Raw genomic sequence first — 22,040 nt, forward strand, 5'->3', positions numbered from 1 at the left:
TTTCTGATATTACTCTTCATCATATGCAGGGAATTTCCTGTATGACTTGCTCTTAAGGACAAATGTAAAAGCCATTTAACCTGCACTGTTAAATGTGCAGGTTACTGTGAAGATATAGTGGGACTCTAAGTCAAAGGAAGTGAACAATTATGCCAAAGAGAAGCAAAGACTCCGGCAAGTGTTTAATAATTCACAAAAAGATACAGAACATGATTTGTGCACATTTGTTTATTATAGCAAACTCCCATTTTTCATAAGACATGGGTCTTCCAAACAAGAGGCTGGAGAATGGACCAAAGACTTGAATCAACTGGATTAAGTATAACACAGATATTGGCTCTGTGGAGACTGGTCTTTTTAAGGTTCAGAATGTAAACTGGAGAATTCTTCCCTAAATGATGAGAAGAATTCAGGTGGGATAAGATTCAGCTGAAGCATTATAGATGGTCGGACATTTACCCGAATAAAATATTTTTTCTGTTAGCTTTGATAGGCAGCAGTTCAAGTGGAATTGCAAACTATGACAGCCGACCACAAATAAATAGATTTATCCCACAGTGGCAATAAACTTTCCCAAGGCATCCTGGCTGAAGGGGGGATTTGTAGGTTCATCACAAGTCATAGAAATTGCCCGAGTTTCTGATTTTCTTGGAACCAATAGAACTGAAATTGAAGCAATTTCTTTAACATAGTCAGAGCCAAGGGAATACCCCAAACCTCCAGCTGAAGAGCTGCTTCCAGAGATCTGTATTAGTGAGACAACTTCAGTCAGAAAAAAAATTACACATTTTAAAAAATACATTTTTATTTTAAAGCAGCAGTTTTCTTGAGTGATACTAGCTTCTTCCCTGACCTAGAAATTACTGATTGAAATATTACAGTGATCCTACTGTATATAGATGCGATTCAGATAGGAACCTCTAACAGTCTAGTGGTGAGGTTAAAATCAATGCCCTAGGAATGTGACTTAGTTTCAGTGGTTTCTGCCGTGTGTCCTCAGGGAACAAAAGAAAGGGTGCTGTTTTGGAAGTCCATTTGTCAAACTCTGCTGTAGCTGCATAGACCTGATTACTGAGCAGTTTGATCCCATCCAGTTCACCTTTCAGCTTCTAGGCTATAGAGGGAGGGGGAGAGAAACAAAAGGCTCATATTAAGTCAAAAATTCAAAATTCAAGGTAAATTTATTATCAAAGCAAATATATGTAATCATATCTACTATCTTGAGACTCATTTTCTTGAAGGTATTTGGGGGGGGAAGAAATACAATACAATTTATGAAAAACCATACATACACTAAAAAAAATGAGCAGAAGAAGACCGTAAGACTACAAGACATAGGAACAGTTTTCGGTCATTGGGTCATTGAGTTTTCGCCACCATCCCATCATGGTTGATTTATTATCTTTCTCAACCCCATTCTCCTGATTTCTCTCTGTATCCTTTGCTGTCCTGACTAATCAAGAAACTATAAACCCCTGCATTAAATACACTCAATGCCTTGGCCTCCACAGCCCTATGTGGCAATGAATTCCACAGATTCACCACCCTCTGGCTAAAGAAATTCCTCCTCATCACTGTTCTAAACGGATATCCCTCTAATCTGAGGCTGTACATTCTGGTCCCAGACTCATTCACTATAGGAAATGCCCTCTCCACAATCACTCTAGCTAGGCCTTTCAATATTCAATAAGTTTCAATGAGGTCCTCCCCACATTCTTCTAAACACCAGCAAGTGCAGGCGCATAGCCACAAAACATTCCTCACACGTTAACCCTTTTCATTCCCAGAATCATTCTAATGAACCTCCTCTGGATCCTCTCCGATGCCAGCAAATCCTATCTCAGATACGTGTCCCAAAACTGCTCACAATACTCCAAGTGCGGCCTGATCCTTGCCTTATAAATCCTCAGCATTACATCCTTGCTCTTAATTCTAGTCCACTCAAAATGAACACTGACATTGTATTTGCCTTCCTTACCACTGACTCAACCTGCAATTTAACCTTTAGGGAATCTTGCACATGGACTTCCAAGTCCCTTTTGCCCCATCATCTGCCTGTCCTTCACAGTCTCATTATACACTGCATTTATTTGTATACTAACTGACCCATCTTTAGCCTTATCAATCTGGTTCCCAACCTCCTGCCAAATTAGTTTAAACCCTCCCCAGCAGCTCTATAAAATGTGCCCCCAAGGATATTGGTCCCCCTCGGGTCCGGTGTAACCTGTCCTTTTTGTACAGGTAATACGTTCCCTAAAGAGATCCTAATGATCCAAAAATATGGAACCCCACCCCCCTGCACCATTTCCTCAGCCATTCATTCATCTGTACTATCGTCCTATTCCTGCCCTGACTAGCACGTGGTACTGGGGGTAAACGAGAGAATACTAGCTTGGAGGTCCTACTCTTCAGCCTCGTCCTTAACTCCCTGTACTCACTGACAGGACTCCTTCCCCTTTTCTACCTGAGATTGGTGCCAGCGTGCACCATAACCTCTCTCTACTCATTCTGCAGCCACCCTGAGATGTCCTTGACCCTGGCACCTGGTAGTCTACACATCGTCTTCGAGTGTTTCTTGCAGCCACAGAATCTCCTGTCCATCCCCCGAGTTATCGTGTCTCCTGTCACTATCCCACTACCTGACTTTACCCTTCCCTGCTGAGCCTCAGATTTGGCCACAGTGCCATTGGCTTGGCTGCTGCTGCTGAGTCCTGAGAGGACATCCCCTCCCAGCAGTAGCCACCAGTACACATATTGCAGCAGGGAATGGTCACAGAGGAACCCTGCACTTACCGTTTACTCCTCTTACTTCTCCTGACGGTCACCCATCTACTATGTGAAGCCTACCCTCTCGGTGTGACCACCTCAGTAAAAGTCTCATCTGTGAGGTTTTCAGCCTTCCGGGGGGTCCTGAGTCCATCCAGTTCCAGCTCCAGTTCCTTGGCCGTGTCAGTCAGGAGCTGAAGTTGGCAGTACTTCTTGCAGATGTAAGTCATGATGGAGATCATTAGGTAACCTGCATTTCATTGCTTTAACTACCTACAGTTGTTATAACTTTGGCTCCAATTTCTCAAGCTTAAGTTCTACAATGAACTGAATGACTCCAAAAGACTCCGCCACTGCCTGTTCTTGCCAAAGCCTGTTAAACCAAAGATTGACCACCCTAACACTGAAGACAAACTGTGCAATATAAAAATATTGAGAATATTAGTTGTATAAAAACATATAGATTGTTGTTGTCTATAAAATGTGCAGTTACTCTTATTATTTGTATTCTGGATTTTTAAATTGTGACGTTTATTGGGGGAAAGGTGTGTGAAGACTGAGAACTTCTCTGGTAGATCAGAACTCCGAGGCCTTAAGCATAGATCCCTTCTTATCAAGTGTATGTCTCATGTTTTGTTACTAAGGCAGAGCTCTATGAAAAGACATTGCAATGGACATTAGGACAAACCAGGAAGCAGCACTTCAACAATCAATTCCATTCCAGGCTCGATTTTCAGTCACAATCGATTCAATATCCATGATTGTAAGAAGCATAATGGTATTATAGTATATTATGCTCATTGAAAGTAACGGGCTAAGGTGTATTCAATATCTACTCAAGAGGATCCATTTCCATCTTGTGAATTGCGTTTGTATTCTAGTGCTAACAATAAGCTGATTCATTTTAAGTAGCAGGGTTCATCCACTGGGAGATGCAACTGGGGCAAAGAGGGACAAGTTTGCAACTTTCACTCTCATCCAGTGTGCCAGGGAAACTGGCAGGCCGATCTTTCCCCTTACATTTAGTTCGGGAATTGCAAAAGTTTAGCATGGCCCTATTAACTTGTTTGCCACCATTAGCAAACGCAGTATGTTTCTTGTTGAGATCAGTGCTTTGTGAAGAAGAGAAGCAGCACACGTTATTGGTAATACAACCTGAAAGGTTAATGGGGTACACAGCAAATAAGAAGGCTGTTTGACCCATTGCAGCAATGCTAGCCCTTTGAATGTACTATCCGAATTGCTTGCTCTATTCGTTTGCATTTTCAAAAATTCTTTTCCAGTTCTCTTCTGTCACTTTCCATTGAACGCACTTCCATCCCCCATTTTAGACAAAACTTCACTCATGCTATTATTAAAATTATCAGCAACATCAGCTCTTATTCTCCAACTTAACCAGCTCTGAATTGAGGCCATGGTTGACAGTCAATCACATTAGTAGCTCTGCAGGTAAGAACTGAAGGTCTTTAGTGAATGAGGTGTGTCTTTTCAACAAGTCAGTGGCTTCATTGTTGCTGTATTGTTTATTTTTCCTTCATAAAACACTGTCCAAGTTTCAGATTTTTAAAAATTTAACTGGTTGCATCAGTATAAATTCCAAGTTCAAATTCATTGTAACTGGCATGCATACACTCAGTGACCACCTTGTTAGATACCTCCTGTACCTAATAAATTTAGATACCTCCTGCACCTTGTCAGATACCTCCTATACCTAATAAAGTGGTCACTGAGTGTATGTTCGTGGTTTTCTGCTGCTGTTGCCCATCCAATTCAAGGTTTGATGTGTTGTGTGCTTGGAGATGTTCTTCTGCGCACCACTGTCGTAATGCATGCAACACACATCAAAGTTGCTGGTGAACGCAGCAGGCCAGGCAGCATCTCTAGGAAGAGGTACAGTCGACGTTTCAGGCCGAGACCCTTCGTCAGGACTAACTGAAGGAAGAGCTAGTAAGAGATTTGAAAGTGGAAGGGGGAGGGGAGATCCAAAATGATAGGAGAAGACAGGAGGGGGAGGGGATGGAGCCAAGAGCTGGACAGGTGATTGGCAAAAGGGATATGAGAGGATCATGGGACAGGAGGCCCAGGGAGAAGGAAAGGGGGGAGGGGGGAAAACCCAGAGGATGGGCAAGGGGTATAGTCAGAGGGACAGAGGGAGAAAAAGGAGAGAGAGAGAAAGAATGTGTGTATATAAATAAATAACAGATGGGTTACGAGGGGGAGGTGGGGCATTAGTGGAAGTTAGAGAAGTCAATGTTCATGCCATCAGGTTGGAGGCTACCCAGACGGAATATAAGGTGTTATTCCTCCAACCTGATTGTGGCTTCATCTTTTCGGTAGAGGAGGCCGTGGATAGACATATCAAAATGGGAATGGGATGTGGAATTAAAATGTGTGGCCACTGGGAGATCCTGCTTTCTCTGGCGGACAGAGCATAGGTGTTCAGCAAAACGATCTCCCAGTCTGAGTCGGGTCTCGCCAATATATAAAAGGCCACATCGGGAGCACCGGACACAGTATATCACCCCAGCTGACCCACAGGTGAAGTGTTGCCTCACCTGGAAGGACTGTCTGGGGCCCTGAATGGTGGTAAGGGAGGAAGTGTAAGGGCAGGTGTAGCACTTGTTCCGCTTACACGGATAAGTGCCAGGAGGGACATTAGTGGGGAGGGATGGGGGGGATGAATGGACAAGGGAGTTACGTAGGGAGCGATCCCTGCAGAATGCAGAGAGAGGGGGGGAGGGAAAGATGTGCTTGGTGGTGGGATCCCGTTGGAGGTGGCGGAAGTTACGGAGAATAATATGTTGGACCCGGAGGCTGGTGGGGTGGTAGGTGAGGACCAGGGGAACCCTATTCCTAGTGGGGTGGCGGGCGGATGGAGTGAGAGCAGATGTACGTGAAATGGAGGAGATGCGTTTAAGAGTCTTTCCTTGTAAGCGGAACAAGTGCTACACATGCCCTTACACTTCCTCTCTTACCACCATTCAGGGCCCCAAACAGTCCTTCCAGGTGAGGCAACACTTCACCTGTGAGTCGACTGGGGTGATATACTGGGTCCGGTGCTCCCGATGTGGCCTTTTATATATTGGCGAGACCCGACGCAGACTGGGAGACCGCTTTGCTGAACATCTACGCTCTGCCCGCCAGAGAAAGCAGGATCTCCCAGTGGCCACACATTTTAATTCCACATCCCATTCCCATTCTGACATGTCTATCCACGGCCTCCTCTACTGTAAAGATGAAGCCACACTCAGGTTGGAGGAACAACACCTTATATTCCGTCTGGGTAGCCTCCAACCTGATGGCATGAGCATCGACTTCTCCAACTTCCGCTAAGGACCCACCTTCCCCTCATACCCCATCTGTTACTTATTTTTATGCACACATTCTTTCTCTCACTCTCCTTTTTCTCCCTCTGTCCCTCTGAATATACCTCTTGCCCATCCTCTGGGTCTCCCCCCCCCCGTCTTTCTTCCCGGACCTCCTGTCCCACGATCCTCTCGTATCCCCTTTTGCCTATCACCTGTCCAGCTCTTGGCTCTATCCCTCCCCCTCCTGTCTCCTCCTACCATTTTGGATCTCCCCCTCCCCCTCCAACTTTCAAATCCCTTACTCACTCTTCTTTCAGTTAGTCCTGACGAAGAGTCTCGGCCTGAAACGTCGACTGCACCTCTTCCTAGAGATGCTGCCTGGCCTGCTGCGTTCACCAGCAACTTTGATGTGTGTTGCTTGAATTTCCAGCATCTGCAGAATTCCTGTTTTTTGGCTAAATCTTCCCAATTCTGATAAGTGAAACTACACTGTACATACTTTATTTCTACTTTATATAGGCTGTGTATTTATCATATCATTCCTGCTTTTACTATATTTTAGTGTTATTTTAGATTTTATGTGTTATTTGGTATGATTTGGTAGGTTATTTTTTGGGTCTGGAAACACTCAAAAATTTTTCCCATATGAATTAATGGTAATTGCTTCTTCGCTTTATGCCATTTCAGCTTACAAAAGGTTTCATAGGAACACTCTACTTTCGGATAGCGGGGGAAACCTGGTAATGGAAATCGGGAATAAAAGCTAATAAATCGTGCTGGAAATCTTGAGCAAAACACATAAACCGCCAGAGCAACTCAACCAGTCAGGTTGCGATGCTGAGTTCCTCCAGCATTTTGTGTGTGTGTGTGTGTGTGTGTGTGTGTGTGTGTGTGTGTGTTGCTCAAAGTTTCCAGCATCTGTTGAGTTTATGAACAGTTGCCATAATCTTCAAGAGTAATAAAGTGAATCACCTGAACTGCAGCAGGAACAACAGCTGCACTCGCCACAGATAAAACCAATCAGCCCGTTGATCACTTGAATGGCACAGAGCACGAGCTGGACTCCACTCATCACCAGCAGGAGAGCGAACAACGTTACATGCCAGGGGACAATATTCGGAGGCTCTATGCATTCATCCCACATTGTGTGGTTTCCCAGGTAATCACTGGTAAGACAAGGAGACAAAGCATAAACCCCATGAAACAGTCAGCAGACATTTCACAGCAGGAATGGAGGCCATTTGGTCCATCAGATCATCCTGTCCCATTATTCCAGCATTTATTCACTTTTCCAACAGTTCTGGAACATTTTCTTCCATATCAACACATACAGCTAACTCTTTTCATTTCTGCCTTTTGTGTTATGGAAATGTGCCCTTGCAGAATTCACAAGTTACTACCTAAAACAATTGAGGAATATAATAAAATTCATTCTCATGGAAATAATGTGAAAATAAAGTAAATTAATAAATGCAGTATTAATTTTCTTTCAGCTTTGCTTCTTGACCCTTACACAGATGATGGGCTTCACATTACAGACAATTGTGGTACAGACTGATTTTCTTCCCTGTAATTCTGAGGTCACCTGAAATTCTTTTATGAAAATTATACCTGAATCTTTTGTCATTGCTCATTCAAGCCCTGTATTTCAGATAATGACAACTCCCAATTTATCATTGACTCTCTGTCCCGGCCATTCAAAATGGTCACGGCTATTCTGCCAGAGGCCTCAATTCCTCTTTTGTGCCAGTTTCCCTCAGCCTCAACTTCCTGGAGCTAGGCCTATTTCTAGGACCTCACCTTCACAACGCTCTATCGGGAGACAAAACCCAAAGACTCACCATCTCTTGTGCGGATGCTTTACAGATCTATGCGATCAAAATGTAATATGAGAGGCAGATTTAACTGATCCATGAGAGAGGAATCAAGCTGACGGAAACGAAATTCTGGTCAGCGTAAAATGGCTCAGTGACAAAGCATTCTGAATGAAAACATTAATTCTGTAGTAAAGACTGTCCAGGACTTGAGAGCAGGGAGGTTGTTATGGTTTATGATGATCTTGGCTATCTCTTTGTAGATTATACCTGAGTGATTAGTCTCAGCTGCCATGTCTAATTGTTGGAGCAGATGGGAAGCAGTCAATTATCTTTACTACAGGGCTTATCAGACCTAAGTAAAGAGACAACACTAATGTTTATTTTGTTTTATTGTTTCTCCTTAATTGTACCTGGACTTGAGTGCAACTGGTATGTTTGGGTTTATATGGATAGGTGTATAGTGAGTTCAAGTTTAATTATCATTCAACCATACGTGAACATAGTCAAACAAAACAGTGTTTCTCTGGGGTCAGGGTGCAAAGCATATTACCGACAGCACACTGCACATTGCACGTAGCACAAATGGCATATATGGTTACTATTTCAGAGGAATATACAGTCACAAAGAGACAAAAAAATTATATAGCCCAAGTCTCTGTGTTGTCCTGGTGCAGCTTCCACCAGGTGAACACTGGAGGGCAACACCAAGCAAACACCAGAGGGCAGCACCAAGCGAAGAGATGTACATGGACAGGTATGGAAAGGTGTTCCTGCTGTTTTGTCAGTGTCCTGTCCAGAACCAGTAACAAATCCTCCCCTTTGTTGGAATGACACTCTTCAGTCAAAGGGGAATTTTTAACTCCAAATTAGGGACCATTTCTGTACGGGATTGGCAGGGGAAGGTTTGCTGCATTGTTGTGCTAGGCTGGGATGGCTACCTCTACATTGCTGATCTGTAGACAGAAGCCTGGACAATGGTTCCAGGAATATGAGTAGAAATCCTATCACAGCAAATGCTGGATTCCATACGACACAGGGGCAGATTTAGGCCATTTGGCCCGTTTATGAGGTGGCATGGTAGCATCACGGTTAACACGAAGCTGTTACAGCTTTGGACATCAGAGTTTGGAGTTCAGTCCCTGCATCCTCCGTAAGAGGATTGTACGTTCTTCCTCACACAGGACGAGTCTGTGTGGGTTTACTCCAGTCTTCTCCCACAGTCCAAAGACCGACCGGTTAGTAGGTTAATTGGTCACTTAAATTGTCCCTTGACTAGGCTAGGGTTAAATAGGTGGGTTGTCTGGGTGACATGGCTCATTGAGACCGGAAGGGTCTGTTGCACGTTGCATCTCTAAATAATTAAAAAATTAAATAAAAGATTCTGTTCCACGATGGCTGATTTATTTCCCTTCTCAACACCATTCTCCTGCCTTCTCGCCCTTACCAATTAAGTAGGATTTGTGGAAGTGGGTGGCTGCTGGTCAGTATCAACTCAATGGGCCAAAGGGCCTTTCTCTGTGCTCTATCTCTCTTTGATGCAATGACTCTTTGAGAACTGTTCCACCACCAAAGGTGGTGATTTGGCCCTTTGATTGTACGGGGGCCCCTAGAAGGTAACCTCATTGCTCTCCTTCTGCCATATTTTCCTTGTGGCCCTGTAAATTATTGTAGTGAGCACTTGCTCCATCATGACAGATGAGGGAGCTCAACCATTTTATTGTGATAAACACAAAACAGACCAGGCACCCTGACCCAGAGAGTGAACCCAACCAGTCTCCAACAGATGGGGGAGGTGACCATCACACATCTAGGTTACAGATAGGGTGACCCACAAATATACAAGCAAATAACCGTATAACCCAAGCTAAAATGTGACAATAAATGAACTGGAACTTCCCACCATAATCCCACAAAAGCATTTTAACACAAGGGCAATAAACAGTGCTGGTCACTAGACATGCAGGGGCAGGCTGTCGATACACCACCCCCCCCCCCAACAGAGCGTCACATTATATTCCCACAAATGCCTGTCCAACTGCATTTTGAAAAGGCCAATTGAAACTGTTTCACCACCCTAACAGACAGTTAATCCCAGATCATCTCAATAAAGCAATGAAGCGGGGGGAAAGTACAATGAAGCATGTCAAGATCATAAAATTGGAACGTAGAACGTTACAGCACAGAATGTCTGTGTCAATGACTCTCAATGTGTATAAAGTGATATTAAGGTCACCACTTTAAAATAGTCACATTCACTTAATCCCAGAGTTATCAGCACCCAATTGCCCACCATTGAGAACATCTACCATAAACACTGCCTGGGCAGGGCGAAAAGCATTATCAGGGATGCATCTCACCCTAACCATGGACTTTTTACTCTCCACCGATCCGGTAGGCGCTACAGGAGCCTCCGCTCCTGCACCAGCAGGCACGGGAAGAGCTTCTTCCCTGAGGCTGTGACACTGCTGAACCTCTCATCACAGCGCTAAGCAGAATTGCACCCATATTGTACTGTCTCAGTACTTTTATATTTGTGTGCTCCAGCACTCTTTTTATTCACAGTTATTTTGTAAATAACACTATTCTTTGCATTTCTGGTCAGATGCTAAATGCATTTCATTGGCTTTGTATCTGTACTTGGCACAATGACAATAATGTTGAATCTAATCTAATCTAATCTAATAAAGGATGCCAGCTCACGTGAGTAATGGTTGTTAAGTCCCCTTGGCTGGATTTATGTCTCTAAGATTCACGTTACGTTTTGAATCTTGCAAGGATATACTTTCAGTCAGTTCTGTATGACACCACATCATTATTGCCACGGATGGCTGTGGAGGCCAAGTCATTGGGTATATTTAAAGTGGAGGTCAATAGGTTCTTGATTCGTAATGGTGTCAAAGGTTACAGGGAGAAGGCAGGAGAATGGGGTTGAGGGGGATAATAAATCAGCCATGATGGAATGGTAGAGCAGACTCGATGGGCCGAATGGCCTTATTCTGCTCCTATGCCTTATGGTCTCATGCTCTTATGGACTAAAAGAATATCCTTGGGAGAAGTTCCTGTTTCTTCAGACTGTTGTAATGAGTTCATCAGGCATGAAGTCTCTTACCCATTCTCAAAGGGGTAGATATAGCTACTGTTGCCCTTTGTGGTGATACATTTTGGTCCAGTGTTGAGGCCCACTGCGGAAACAACGAAGCAATAGGCAGCTCCTACCACTCCTATCACGGCAAAGATCACAGAAGAAAAATTCTAGATGAAGGCAGAACAGAAAGTTGATTAAAAGATGATGTTAGTAAATGGAAAGGTTCCAGGAATTTCTTAACTTTTGGCATTCAAAATGTATCACTGTCTCAGTAAGCAGTTGACATAATCAAAGACCCCACTCACCCCAGACATTCCCTCTTCTCCCCCCACTCACTGGGAACTTTCTCTGTTACTGAAACACTTTATTCTGCATTGTGTTGTTGTCTTCACTCGTCCTACTTCAATGCAGAGTTGTAGTGAAATGAACTGTATACAGTAGGCTGACATGCAAAACAAAGTTTTTCACTGTAACTTGGTACACACGACAACAAAAAAGAACAATTTAATCATTTACCAAATGGTCTTTCCTGTTAGAACAAGCCTTTTTAAACTGTTTTGTTAAACATGCCTGCTAATGTGACCTCGTTGCAATGGAGCAGCTTGCGAATTCCTGAGAGGTGAAGATTCTAAGATTCCAAGCACATTTGTTATCAAAGAATGTATAAATTATACACCTTGAGATTTGTTTGCTTACAGGCAGCCACAAGGCAAGAAATCTGAATAACCCAATTCAAAAAAAAGCAAGACCAAAAAACCCTGCACAGAGACAGGGAGAATAAAAAACACAAATCACACAAACAATAGAAGCAAGCCAACAGCATTCCAAACCAAACTGAATCCTAGATCCACTCCTGGAATAGCCAGAGTAGACCGAAGCCTCGGTCCCAGTTCATCATACCAGTGGGGCAAACGCAGAACGGCCAGATCCGTTCACAGCCTCAGTGCTGCAGAGAAAGGAATGAACATTCGCGGGAAAGCAAGCAAAATCAGCCCAATCTTCGCCTCCAGTCCCGACAATCAGGCTTCCAGTCTATTTGGGCTGGGGTTTAAATTTTCCAAGCCCCGGGCAGTGCCTCATTCTAGGACCCTTATCCTGGCGCCACGATTCGCTTGGGTCATCCAGCCTAAAGCCATTCTCGATCTCACCAAGTAAGCGTAGCGCTTGGAGCAATCCAACCTCACAGCTAGGTTAGGTGGATGGGCGTCAGAACCCTTGTGCATTGACTCTTCTCCAAATCACTCACCCCATCTCCGGCAGTGATACCAACACCGTCTGGCGACCTCGACTCGAGCACATCGCGCCTCACAATACCCCAGCACGGCTCATCCCCTGATCCGGACTCGCCTCACCTGCCTTCTCACTCTCTGTGGCAATAGTTCAGCACAGTTTACTTCAGTAAAGATGTTGTAAGTAATGTTTTTAGTCAAATCTCTTGCCTTTCAATCTGCTGGTAAGCTGTTGCGCGCCTTTGGTAGCACCATCTTAAACTGGAAAAGCGATGGCGCCTAGGGTTTAGCCATTTGGCTCTTAGCTCCTGGTGAGGTCACCCCTGGTGATAAAGCCAAGATGGAGATTCTGAACAAAGAACAATCCAACCAAGATTTCAGCAGTGGCGCTGGCAAGCGACGATGACTCGTCACAATGGCAGTGAAGGTGGAGGAATGACATCCAGCTTGCCTTGAGAAAAATTATCTCTTTGATTCCAAACCTCAGTCACAGCCTCTTCCATAATCCCACAAACTATTCTCCTCATTTGTATCAAAGTGCATTTAAGTTCATATGAGAGGTCTTTGACATGACTCTGTTTCTCTGTTCATAGATCAGGGGTTCCCATTCTGAGTTCCACGGACTCCATGGTTAATGGTAGTGGTCCATGGCATAAAAAAAGGTTGGGGACCCCTACCATTGATGCTGCCTGACCCACCGAGTGTTTCCAGCATTTTCTGCTTTTTTAATATATCAGAAGCCAACATGAACAAAATTTTAATGTAATGCAGTAGGAACTCAGAAGGTCAGGCAGCATCTACGGAAAAGAATAAAGAGTCAATGCTTCTGGCCAAGGTCTTTCATCAGGACTGGAATGAAAGGGGAAAAAGTCAAAATAAGAAGGTGGAAGGAGGGGAAGGTGCAGAGTTTCGAACTGAAATGTTAACTTTTTCTTTCCTCTTTCAGATGTTTCTTGACTCACTGACTTTCTCCAGCAGATTGTTTGTTATTCTTTGATCTTTATTGGCCTTTTGAATGTTTCCTCAGCAGCTGATTGCTTCTCAGCCTTATGGCTCTATGTAGTTTCTATCCTTACCAGTTTAATACTGGGTATGTCCCTTCTTTAGGGACCATACAGTATATTAAACTGATTTTTGGAACAGAGAGCTGGGATAGGAATTTTTAGAGTCACTCTCAAGGACTCTACAACTCATGTTCTCAGTTTACTTATTTACTTTTTAATTATTTGCACAAATTGTCTTTTATGTACACTGATAATAAATTCACTTTGAACTTTGAACCTTCATTCCCTTGCACTACCAGGCACTCTCTCAATCATAAAAAAAAACTTTTATTGTTCTGTGTAATAAACTTAGAGAAACTTCCAAAAGCTTTTCACTGGAAACAAAGTAATAAATGCATCATAAGCTCAAGGACTTATCCCGAACTTTTCAAATTCTGAATTCCACAAATTCATAAATTAATTGAAGATGCAATGCTTTCTAATTGAGCAAGTGCACCTCCTGGTGAGATACAGAGTGATTTGAACAAGAGAGGCCAGAATTTAATCCTTCGTGCATTGTGCAGTTGTTGATCATCCCCAGGCCAGCAGTTGGGGAACAAGAATGGTGGCCTCAAAACATAGAAACATAGAAAATAGGTGCAGGAGTAGGCCATTCGGCCCTTCGAGCCTGCACCGCCATTCAGTATGATCATGGCTGATCATCCAACTCAGAACCCTGTAGCAGCCTTCCCTCCATACCCCCTTATCCCTTTAGCCACAAGGGCCATATCTAACTCCCTCTTAAATATAGCCAATGAACTGGCCTCAACTGTTTCCTGTGGCAGAGAATTCCACAGATTCACCACTCTCTGCGTGAAGAAGTTTCTCCTAATCTCGGTCCTAAAAGGCTTCCCCTTTATCCTCAAACTGTGACCCCTCGTTCTGGACTTACCCAACATCGGGAACAATCCTTCTGCATCTAGCCTGTTCAATCCCTTTAGGATTTTATACGTTTCAATCAGATCCCCCCTCAATCTTCTAAATTCCAATGAGTATAAGCCTAGTCGATCCAGTCTTTCATCATATGAAAGTCCTGCCATCCCAGGAATCAATCTGGTGAACCTTCTTTGTACTCCCTCTATGGCAAGGATGTCTTTCCTCAGATTAGGGGACCAAAACTGCACACAATACTCCAGGTGTGGTCTCACCAAGGCCTTGTACAACTGCAGTGGTACCTCCCTGCTCCTGTACTCGAATCCTCTTGCTATAAATGCCAGCATACCATTTTCCTTTTTCACCGCCTGCTGTACCTGCATGCCCACTTTCAATGACTGGTGTATAATGACACGCAGGTCTCGTTGCACCTCCCCTTTTCCTAATCGGCCACGATTCAGATAATAACCAAAGTAAATTTATTATCAAAGTACGTATATATCACCACATACTACATTGAGATTCATTTTCTTGTTGGCCTCCTGTCCACATACTTGCCCAACTGTAACCATGTTTAAATGTTGCTTATCTTCTGCCTCCCCTGACAGCGTGTTTCATGTACATATCACTCTCGATTTAAAGAAACTTCCCTTATAAATCCCCTTTAAACCTTAAAGCCTAGTCGTGTAATAGTTGACATTTGCAACCAAGGAGAAAGACTTTATCCTATATGCCTCTCATAATCCTATATAGTTCTATCAGGTTGCCCCCTCAGCCTCTGACCCTGAGACAAGTCTGTTGTGTTAGGCAAATGCAAGTCAGACAGATTCCTATTGGAAATTAGCAAGGGGTACAGGTCCTAAGTATCAGGAGCAGTGACAACAACTTTTTGGACCGGTACAAGGATAACAAAGGTTTGGAAGGTTATGGGCCAAATGCTGGCACATGGAACTAGCTAGAATGGGCACCGTGGACGTCAAGTACCAGTTGGGCTGAAGTGTCTGTGTATGTCCTGTATGGCACTATGGTTGGTAGGTGTAACATGTTTGGGACTAACAGTTGCTGAAGCTCTCCACCAGTTGAGAAATGAAGGCAGTGCTTGTGGATTAATTGATGGAGACGGGTTGCTAGAATTAGTTAATAAGTTGTGTTCTGTAACTACATGCAGATCAGCTGATCTTCATCTGTCAATGTTAGCAACAAAAAGAAACGTAGAAAATCTTTTCCCTCCTAGAATGAACTGGCCTCCTTGACAAGAGCCCGTGCCAGTATTATGGATCCCAGTGCACTGTTGTTGGTTTAGAATCATAGAAGCCCAGCAGCAAAAAGGAGACCATTCAGCCCTTTGAGACTCTGCCAGCAGTCCGGTCAGTCTTGTTCCTCTTCCCTTCCCTCTATACCCACAAGAAAAGGGAAAAGAGGAGGCAGCCACCTAACCCCTCAAGCCTGTCCCACCGCCCAATATGATCATGGCTAATCAACCTCAAACCTTAAATCTCCCTCACTGTCAGATCTTCATAGCCTTCAATCTCTGATCTTTCAAAAATTTGTCTGCTTCCACAGTTTGGGGGAATTCCATCTGCAAGAAAGAAAGTGTCTACCTTTACTTTACATGACTGGCCCCTCATCTGGCCCTCCATTCAAAACTCTCCCCTTAATGAAAATATCTCAACAACTACCCTATTATCTCTCTTATGTGTTACATGTTTGAATAAGAGAACATTTTATGAACAGCTTTTTCCCTTCTCCCATCAAATTTCTGAATGATCCACGTGTCATGATGTGCACTGGCAATATCGGAACCCAAGTGCGGAAGAAAGACAGACTCCAATGTAGAGACGGTAACCAGAGTTTATTCATAAGAATTCCAACAGAACGTCAATGGCTTGGCCGAGCGACACCACGAGACGCAACGTTCTCAAAGCTAGGTTCCCACAGTTAGCGCTAATCAGGCATCCGCTTAATTAATACAAGTTACACAGAATCCCTGAGCTTATCAAAGTAAACTTAACAAGCAGAAACAGAAAGCACCAGGAGACCGCATTACTAAGAGCAAGTTGCTCAAGAAAAACACAAGGAAATCTAAATGAGTAATGACTCTTGTTAAAGAACAATTATCAATTTCAGGTGTTCTGAAAGCATTGGAGACCAGTATTCTCTGATGCTGTGCACAGGCCCAAAGCGCTCTTTATACTATGAACTCATGAACACTACTTCATCATTTTGCTCTCTTTCTACACTACATATTTTCTGTTTTTTTATTTTTAATGTACTTCTTATTGTGACATACAGTACTTTTTATGTCTTGCACTGAACTGCCGCCACAAAAGAACAAATGTCACAACTTATGTCCGTGATAATAAATCGGATTCTGATTCCATCTTCCGGCCTCTATTCTTGGACAGGCTTCTCTTGATGTTTTTCACATACATAACTGATTCCCTTTTGAAATCCACAACTGAATCTGGATCCATCATCCTTCCATTCCTTGTGTTTTTCACTTATCTGTAGTCTTGGTCATGAGCACACACAAGAACAGTTTCTCTGCACTTGCCCACCCAAAATTCATTAAAACTTGGCACACCACGACTAAATCTCACTTCAGTCTTCCCTGGCTGAACCTGAGATCCCTCAACCCTGAAACACTTCTAATCTGAAGCAACACACGCAAAATACCGGAGGAACTCAGCAGGTCAGGCGGCATGTATGGAAATGAATAAACAGTCGACGTTTCATGCCGAGACCCTTCTTCAGCACTGAGAAGACTCTAGAATGAAAAGGCGGGGGGTGGGGGGAGAGGAAGGAGGCTAGCTGGAAGGTGCAGTTCCGCTGCTAATCCTTCCAGAGACCCAGGTTTGATTCTTTCCTCAGGGTGATCTGTGCGGAGTTTCTACGTTCTCCCTGTGACTGTGTGAACTTTCTCCACGTGCTGCAGTTTCACCCCACATCCCCCAAACTAGTAAATTGGTTCATTATTGTGACATCTACCAAGGTTCAATGAAAAGCTTTGTTTTGCCTGCCATCCAGACAGATTATTTCATTACAACTGTGTTTTGAGGCAGTACAAAGGGAAGCAATAACAGAATGCAGAATATCGTGTTACAGTACTGAGAATGTGCAGTGCAGGATGATAGTGAGGCCTTACTGTACTAGTCTTATAAAATGAAGAATGTTGATTTAATGATCACTGTAAATTGCCCTTTGTCTAGGTCTGTTGTTGGACCATCAGAGTGGAACTGAAGTGAGAGAGAATAGGTACAGGATATTAAAGGGGTCAATGGGAATGTAAGGAAGGCTAGTATAAACTTGAAGGGCTAAATTGCCACTTTATATATCTTACTATATTTAAATATAACAATGAACTTCCCCTATACCCTCATTTTCAAGTTCGCATTTTGTACCCTTCATTGTCCATGTATTAACAGCATGAACTATTCACACAATTTGATAGTAAGTCAAACAGTTATCAGGCAGGGAGGGAAGAGTGGGGTTTGGGGGAGGGATGTGGTAAAGGAGGTTTTTTTGTCCTGAAAATGCCAGTGTTCCCTGCAATTCTCACCGCAAATCTTTTACCGCAGTCTTCATTTCCACAACACCCACAGCAGTCGTTGTTTTCCATTCCCATGAACACCAGGATTGGGAACACCATCTGTGAAAAGTTTCCAAAGGCAAAATTAGACAGGCCAACGAAAGGTCTCGGCCTTGCAGGCAGCTGTCTTTCGGAATCCGCGCAATAAAAGCAAAAGTCGACATTGAGATGGTTCTATCAGAAATGTTTTGCATGGTCAAATAATTTAATTGCACTGAAATTAACTCAATATATTTCCCTTAAAACTGAACGCTAATCTGGGTTATAGCATCTGGTAAAACAATGCATAGAAATGTGCGTGATGTAGAAAACGGTGACAAGTTTCGTGTGGAAGTATTGAGACCACATTCTATGGATTGCCATTTTTTAACAAAGATATTTATTCACAGAATGTACAAACGTTTGTAGATGAAACTGGCAATGCTACTCTTATGGTCCATGTCTGGACTGGATAGTATTCTTGTCTTCATTGGTCAGGACATTAAGTACAAGAATTGGGATGCCATATTTCAGCTGTACAAGTGGTTGGTCCAATCCGTCACGTGTAAAACTCTTCCCACCATTCGAGTACATCTACATGAAGTGCTGTTGCAGGAAAGCAGCATCCATCATCAAGGACCCACCCTGCCCAGGTCATGCTCTCTTCTCACTGCTGCCATCAGCAAGAAGGTACAGGAGCCTCAGGCCTCACATCACCAGGCTCAGGAACAATAACTACCTCTCAACCATCAGACTCTTGAACCAAAGGGGATAATTTCACTCAACTTCACCTGCCCCATAACTGACTGTTCCCACAATGTATGGGCACATTTTCAAGGACTCTTCATTTCACTTATCTATAGTTATTGCTTATTTATTATTATTATTATTATTTGTTTATTTTAGTATTTGCACAGCTTTTTTGACTTTTGCACACGGGTTGAATGCCCAAGTTGGTGCAGTCTTTTATTGAATCTATTATGGTAATTATTTTAAAATGGACTTATTGTGTATGTCCACAAGAAAATGAATCTCAGGGTTGTATATGATGACAATATGTACTTTGATAATAAATTTACTTTGAACTTTGAACTTTGGTGAGACCCACTTGGAGTATTGTGCACGGTTCTCATTGCCCAGCTGTGCAATGATGTCATTAAACTGTGAGGATGTTACCAGGACTGGACAGTTTAAGTTTTCGGGAGAGGCCAAATAGGCTGAGGCTCTTTACCCTGGAGTGTAGGAGGCTGACGAATAATCTTATCAAGGTATGTAAAATCACAAGGGGCAGAGGTGAGGAGGATGATCGCAATCGTTTTTCCGGGTATGGATGGACACAGATTTAGGGTGAGACGGGAAAGATTTAATGGGGAGTTAAGGGTGTATTTATTACACAGAGGGCAGTGAATGTATGGAATGAGCTGCCAGAGGCAGAGGTACTTACTACATTGAAAGACTAGACAAGTACATCGATAGAAAAGATTCAGAAAGATATGAGACAAGCACTGGCAAATGGAACAAGCTCAGATAGATGTTTTGGTCAGCATAAGATGAAATGGACCAAAGAATTTGTTTGCATGTTGCATTATTCTGTGACGCCATTGGTGGGTTTGGAATTACATATGGACCAACCTAGGTAAGGATGATAGGCCACACACACAAAATGCTGGAGGAACTCAGGAGGCCAGGCAGCATCTATGGAAAAGTGTACAGTCCATGTTTCAGGCCGAGACCCTTAGAAAAGGTTTGCTTAGTTACTTTAAGCTGCCAGCTACCACAATAGGGTTCAAACTCAAACAGGTTGAGAACCGTGACTTGGAACTTAGTAATTTCGCCAATAACTTACTGCGACCCCTGCTAACATTAAATAAGTCTAATCCATTATTAGTGCTTTGCACACATTATCGCTGGGATTAGTTTCAAAGCAAATTATTTGTTTCATTTTTCAATGATTAATTATTGGACATAGTTAAAGCTTAATTTGAATAATGTTCAATACTTATGCCTAACCTGTAAAATAGCCTGCCCTACATGTGCTCTACAAACTTTGAAAGTTTTCCAAAATGTGGCTTACCAACAATCCTGAGCCGAAAATCCCACTGAAGCACCAGACACTGTCCGCTAGTATTTCTGGGGTGTTGTACCCTGTTTCTCCATTTGGGAAAAAAAGCAGGGTGTTTGCAATAATGCACAGAAGAGACAGAGGGATCAGGGTGATGCCAAGGCATCGTGCACACTTGTTGTAGCACATGCTGCCTGCTGCAGAGTTTGGTTTTCCCACTGGTGTCAGTTCTGTCCTTGCTTGTGCTCCAACCAGGACACAGGCAAAGCTGCAGAAGGATGCGTTTAGTCCTGCTTGGCTGAGCGTTGATAAAAATGAGGCAGTTGCTTTTGCTTGATGGCCTTTTTATAGGGCAGTTCCAGATAAGATATTGATGGCATTACGTTAGGCCAGATATTGCCCCGGTTACGTGGAGAGGAGCGTGCGGTGTTGGAGAGGAGGTTGGCGGGGAGGAGGGGGGACCAAAAGGTCCTCATTTGTCATGGTAACTATCTGTTATAGTTAATAATTTACTGGTGACCACTGGTGCATTCAGAGTTCATATGCCCATCTGTGTAAAATACATTAATTAACCCGCAAAACTGAACTACTGGGGACTCAGTTCATAGCTCCACCCAGACCAGTCATTTTAAGGAATTAGTCATTTTCTGAAAATAGTATCATTATTCTTTCAGTGTCATCTTCTTCTCCACCCCATCTCAGTGCCCAGCCTTTTTACGTTTGCTCATATACTGCAGGGGTTGACGGAGGAACAGTGATCGAAACGGTTGGATTGCACCTTTCAGAGTGACGAATCGATAATTGTATTAAGTTAACACTGCAGGGGTAACATGCAGAATAAGGAAACAGTTCAGGAAGTGCTGGCTGCTCTTTTCTCACTTAGCATTATCTTCAGCTTTGAATAGATGAAATATTTCCATGAAACAGGCAGCCGATATGATTTATCTCGCTGAGATCCACCCCCGCAGAACTTTGAAGACTGCAGAATTTCGGTTCAGGAAAGGAGCAGGTAGAAAATAAACATAGAACATATCATCACATTGCAGAGACAAGCCCTTCTGCCCACAAATTTAATGCTGAACATGATACCAATTAAACTTAATCCCCTCTGCCAGCACACAATCTCTATCCCTCTTCCCTGAATATTCATAAGTCTATCTGACAAGCACCACTGTCGTAGCTGCTTCCACCATCCACCCACCCACCTGCGGCAGCCCCTTCCTGCCACCTACCACTCTCCGCGTACAAAAATACTTGTCCTGTGCGTCTCCTTCAAGCTTTCCCCCTTTCACCTTAGATGTAAGTCCTCTGCTACTAGACATTTCTAACCCGGGGAAAAGATCCTGTCTATCTTCTCTACACTTCTCATGATTTTTAAACCTCACATCAGGTGTGGGCCTGCAGTTATGGATGTCAGGTGGAACCTGTCTGCACTCACGCTTCCTCTGGCGACCAAGAAAAAGGCCACTCGGCCCACCGAGTCTATGATATTGAGTCAGATCTATTCTGTTAATTCCAGCTCTCCGTTTCTTCCTCTGTAATCTATTCTCTCTCACAAAGTCATTAACTCTCAGGCTGATTTCCCAAGCGGGCACCCACACAAGAGGGGGAACTTACAGAAGCTGGTTTACCACTTCCTTGGGAGTTGAGAGGAAACCCCATGCGGTCACAGGGAGGACAGGCAAATTCCACCGGAAGTCAAATTGAACTGTCAGGTGGCAGTGATGGAGCCGGGGCTGGGGGATAGGGCTGGTGGGCAGCTAGGATCAGGAGCTGGAGACCAGAGGAGGGGAGGAGAGTTGGGGTTGGTGAGGGTGTGGGGGAATTGGTGAGAAATGAGAAGGGAGGGATCAAGTGTTCATCTGCCTGAGAAGATTAGATTAGATTATTAGATTATGAGTACATGCAGTCCTCTTTTAGATTATGAAGACACGTAGTCCCCTTTTATTGTCATTTAGTAATGCATGCATTAAGAAATGATACATTATTTCCTCCGGTGTGATATCACAAAACACAGGACTGACCAAGACTGAAAAAACTAACAAAACCACATAATTATAACATATAGTTATAACAGTGTAACAATACCATAACTTGATGAAGAACAGTCCGTGAGCACAGTAAAGTTCAAAGTTTCTCAAATGTTCCACATCTCACGCAGACGGGAGAAGGAAGAAAAACTCTCCCTGCCATGCCTGACCACAGTGCAACTCTGAGTCGTCGGAAAACTTTGAGCTTTCGATCAGCCCTCCGACACCAAGTACCAAGCACCGTCTCTGTCCGAACGAT

General features: G+C 43.5%; 1 protein-coding gene and 1 pseudogene across 1 annotated transcript; one reads left to right on the top strand and one right to left on the bottom strand.

Moving 5' to 3' along the window:
• Nucleotides 1-210: 210 nt before the first annotated feature.
• Nucleotides 211-20,086, bottom strand: tm4sf4 (transmembrane 4 L six family member 4). Its single transcript, XM_072254500.1, has 5 exons — nt 19,764-20,086; nt 17,681-17,770; nt 11,001-11,143; nt 7,047-7,240; nt 211-1,114 (listed from the first exon to the last, which is right to left on the bottom strand). Exons 1-5 carry the CDS (start codon nt 19,938-19,940, stop codon nt 1,110-1,112), a joined length of 609 nt encoding a protein of 202 aa, XP_072110601.1. The 5' UTR covers nt 19,941-20,086; the 3' UTR covers nt 211-1,109.
• On the top strand, nt 13,239-13,417 carry LOC140197122 (U2 spliceosomal RNA; annotated as a pseudogene).
• Nucleotides 20,087-22,040: the final 1,954 nt, after the last annotated feature.

This window comes from Mobula birostris, chromosome 4 (assembly GCF_030028105.1).
Source record: "Mobula birostris isolate sMobBir1 chromosome 4, sMobBir1.hap1, whole genome shotgun sequence".
Classification (NCBI taxonomy): Eukaryota; Metazoa; Chordata; class Chondrichthyes; order Myliobatiformes; family Myliobatidae; genus Mobula; species Mobula birostris.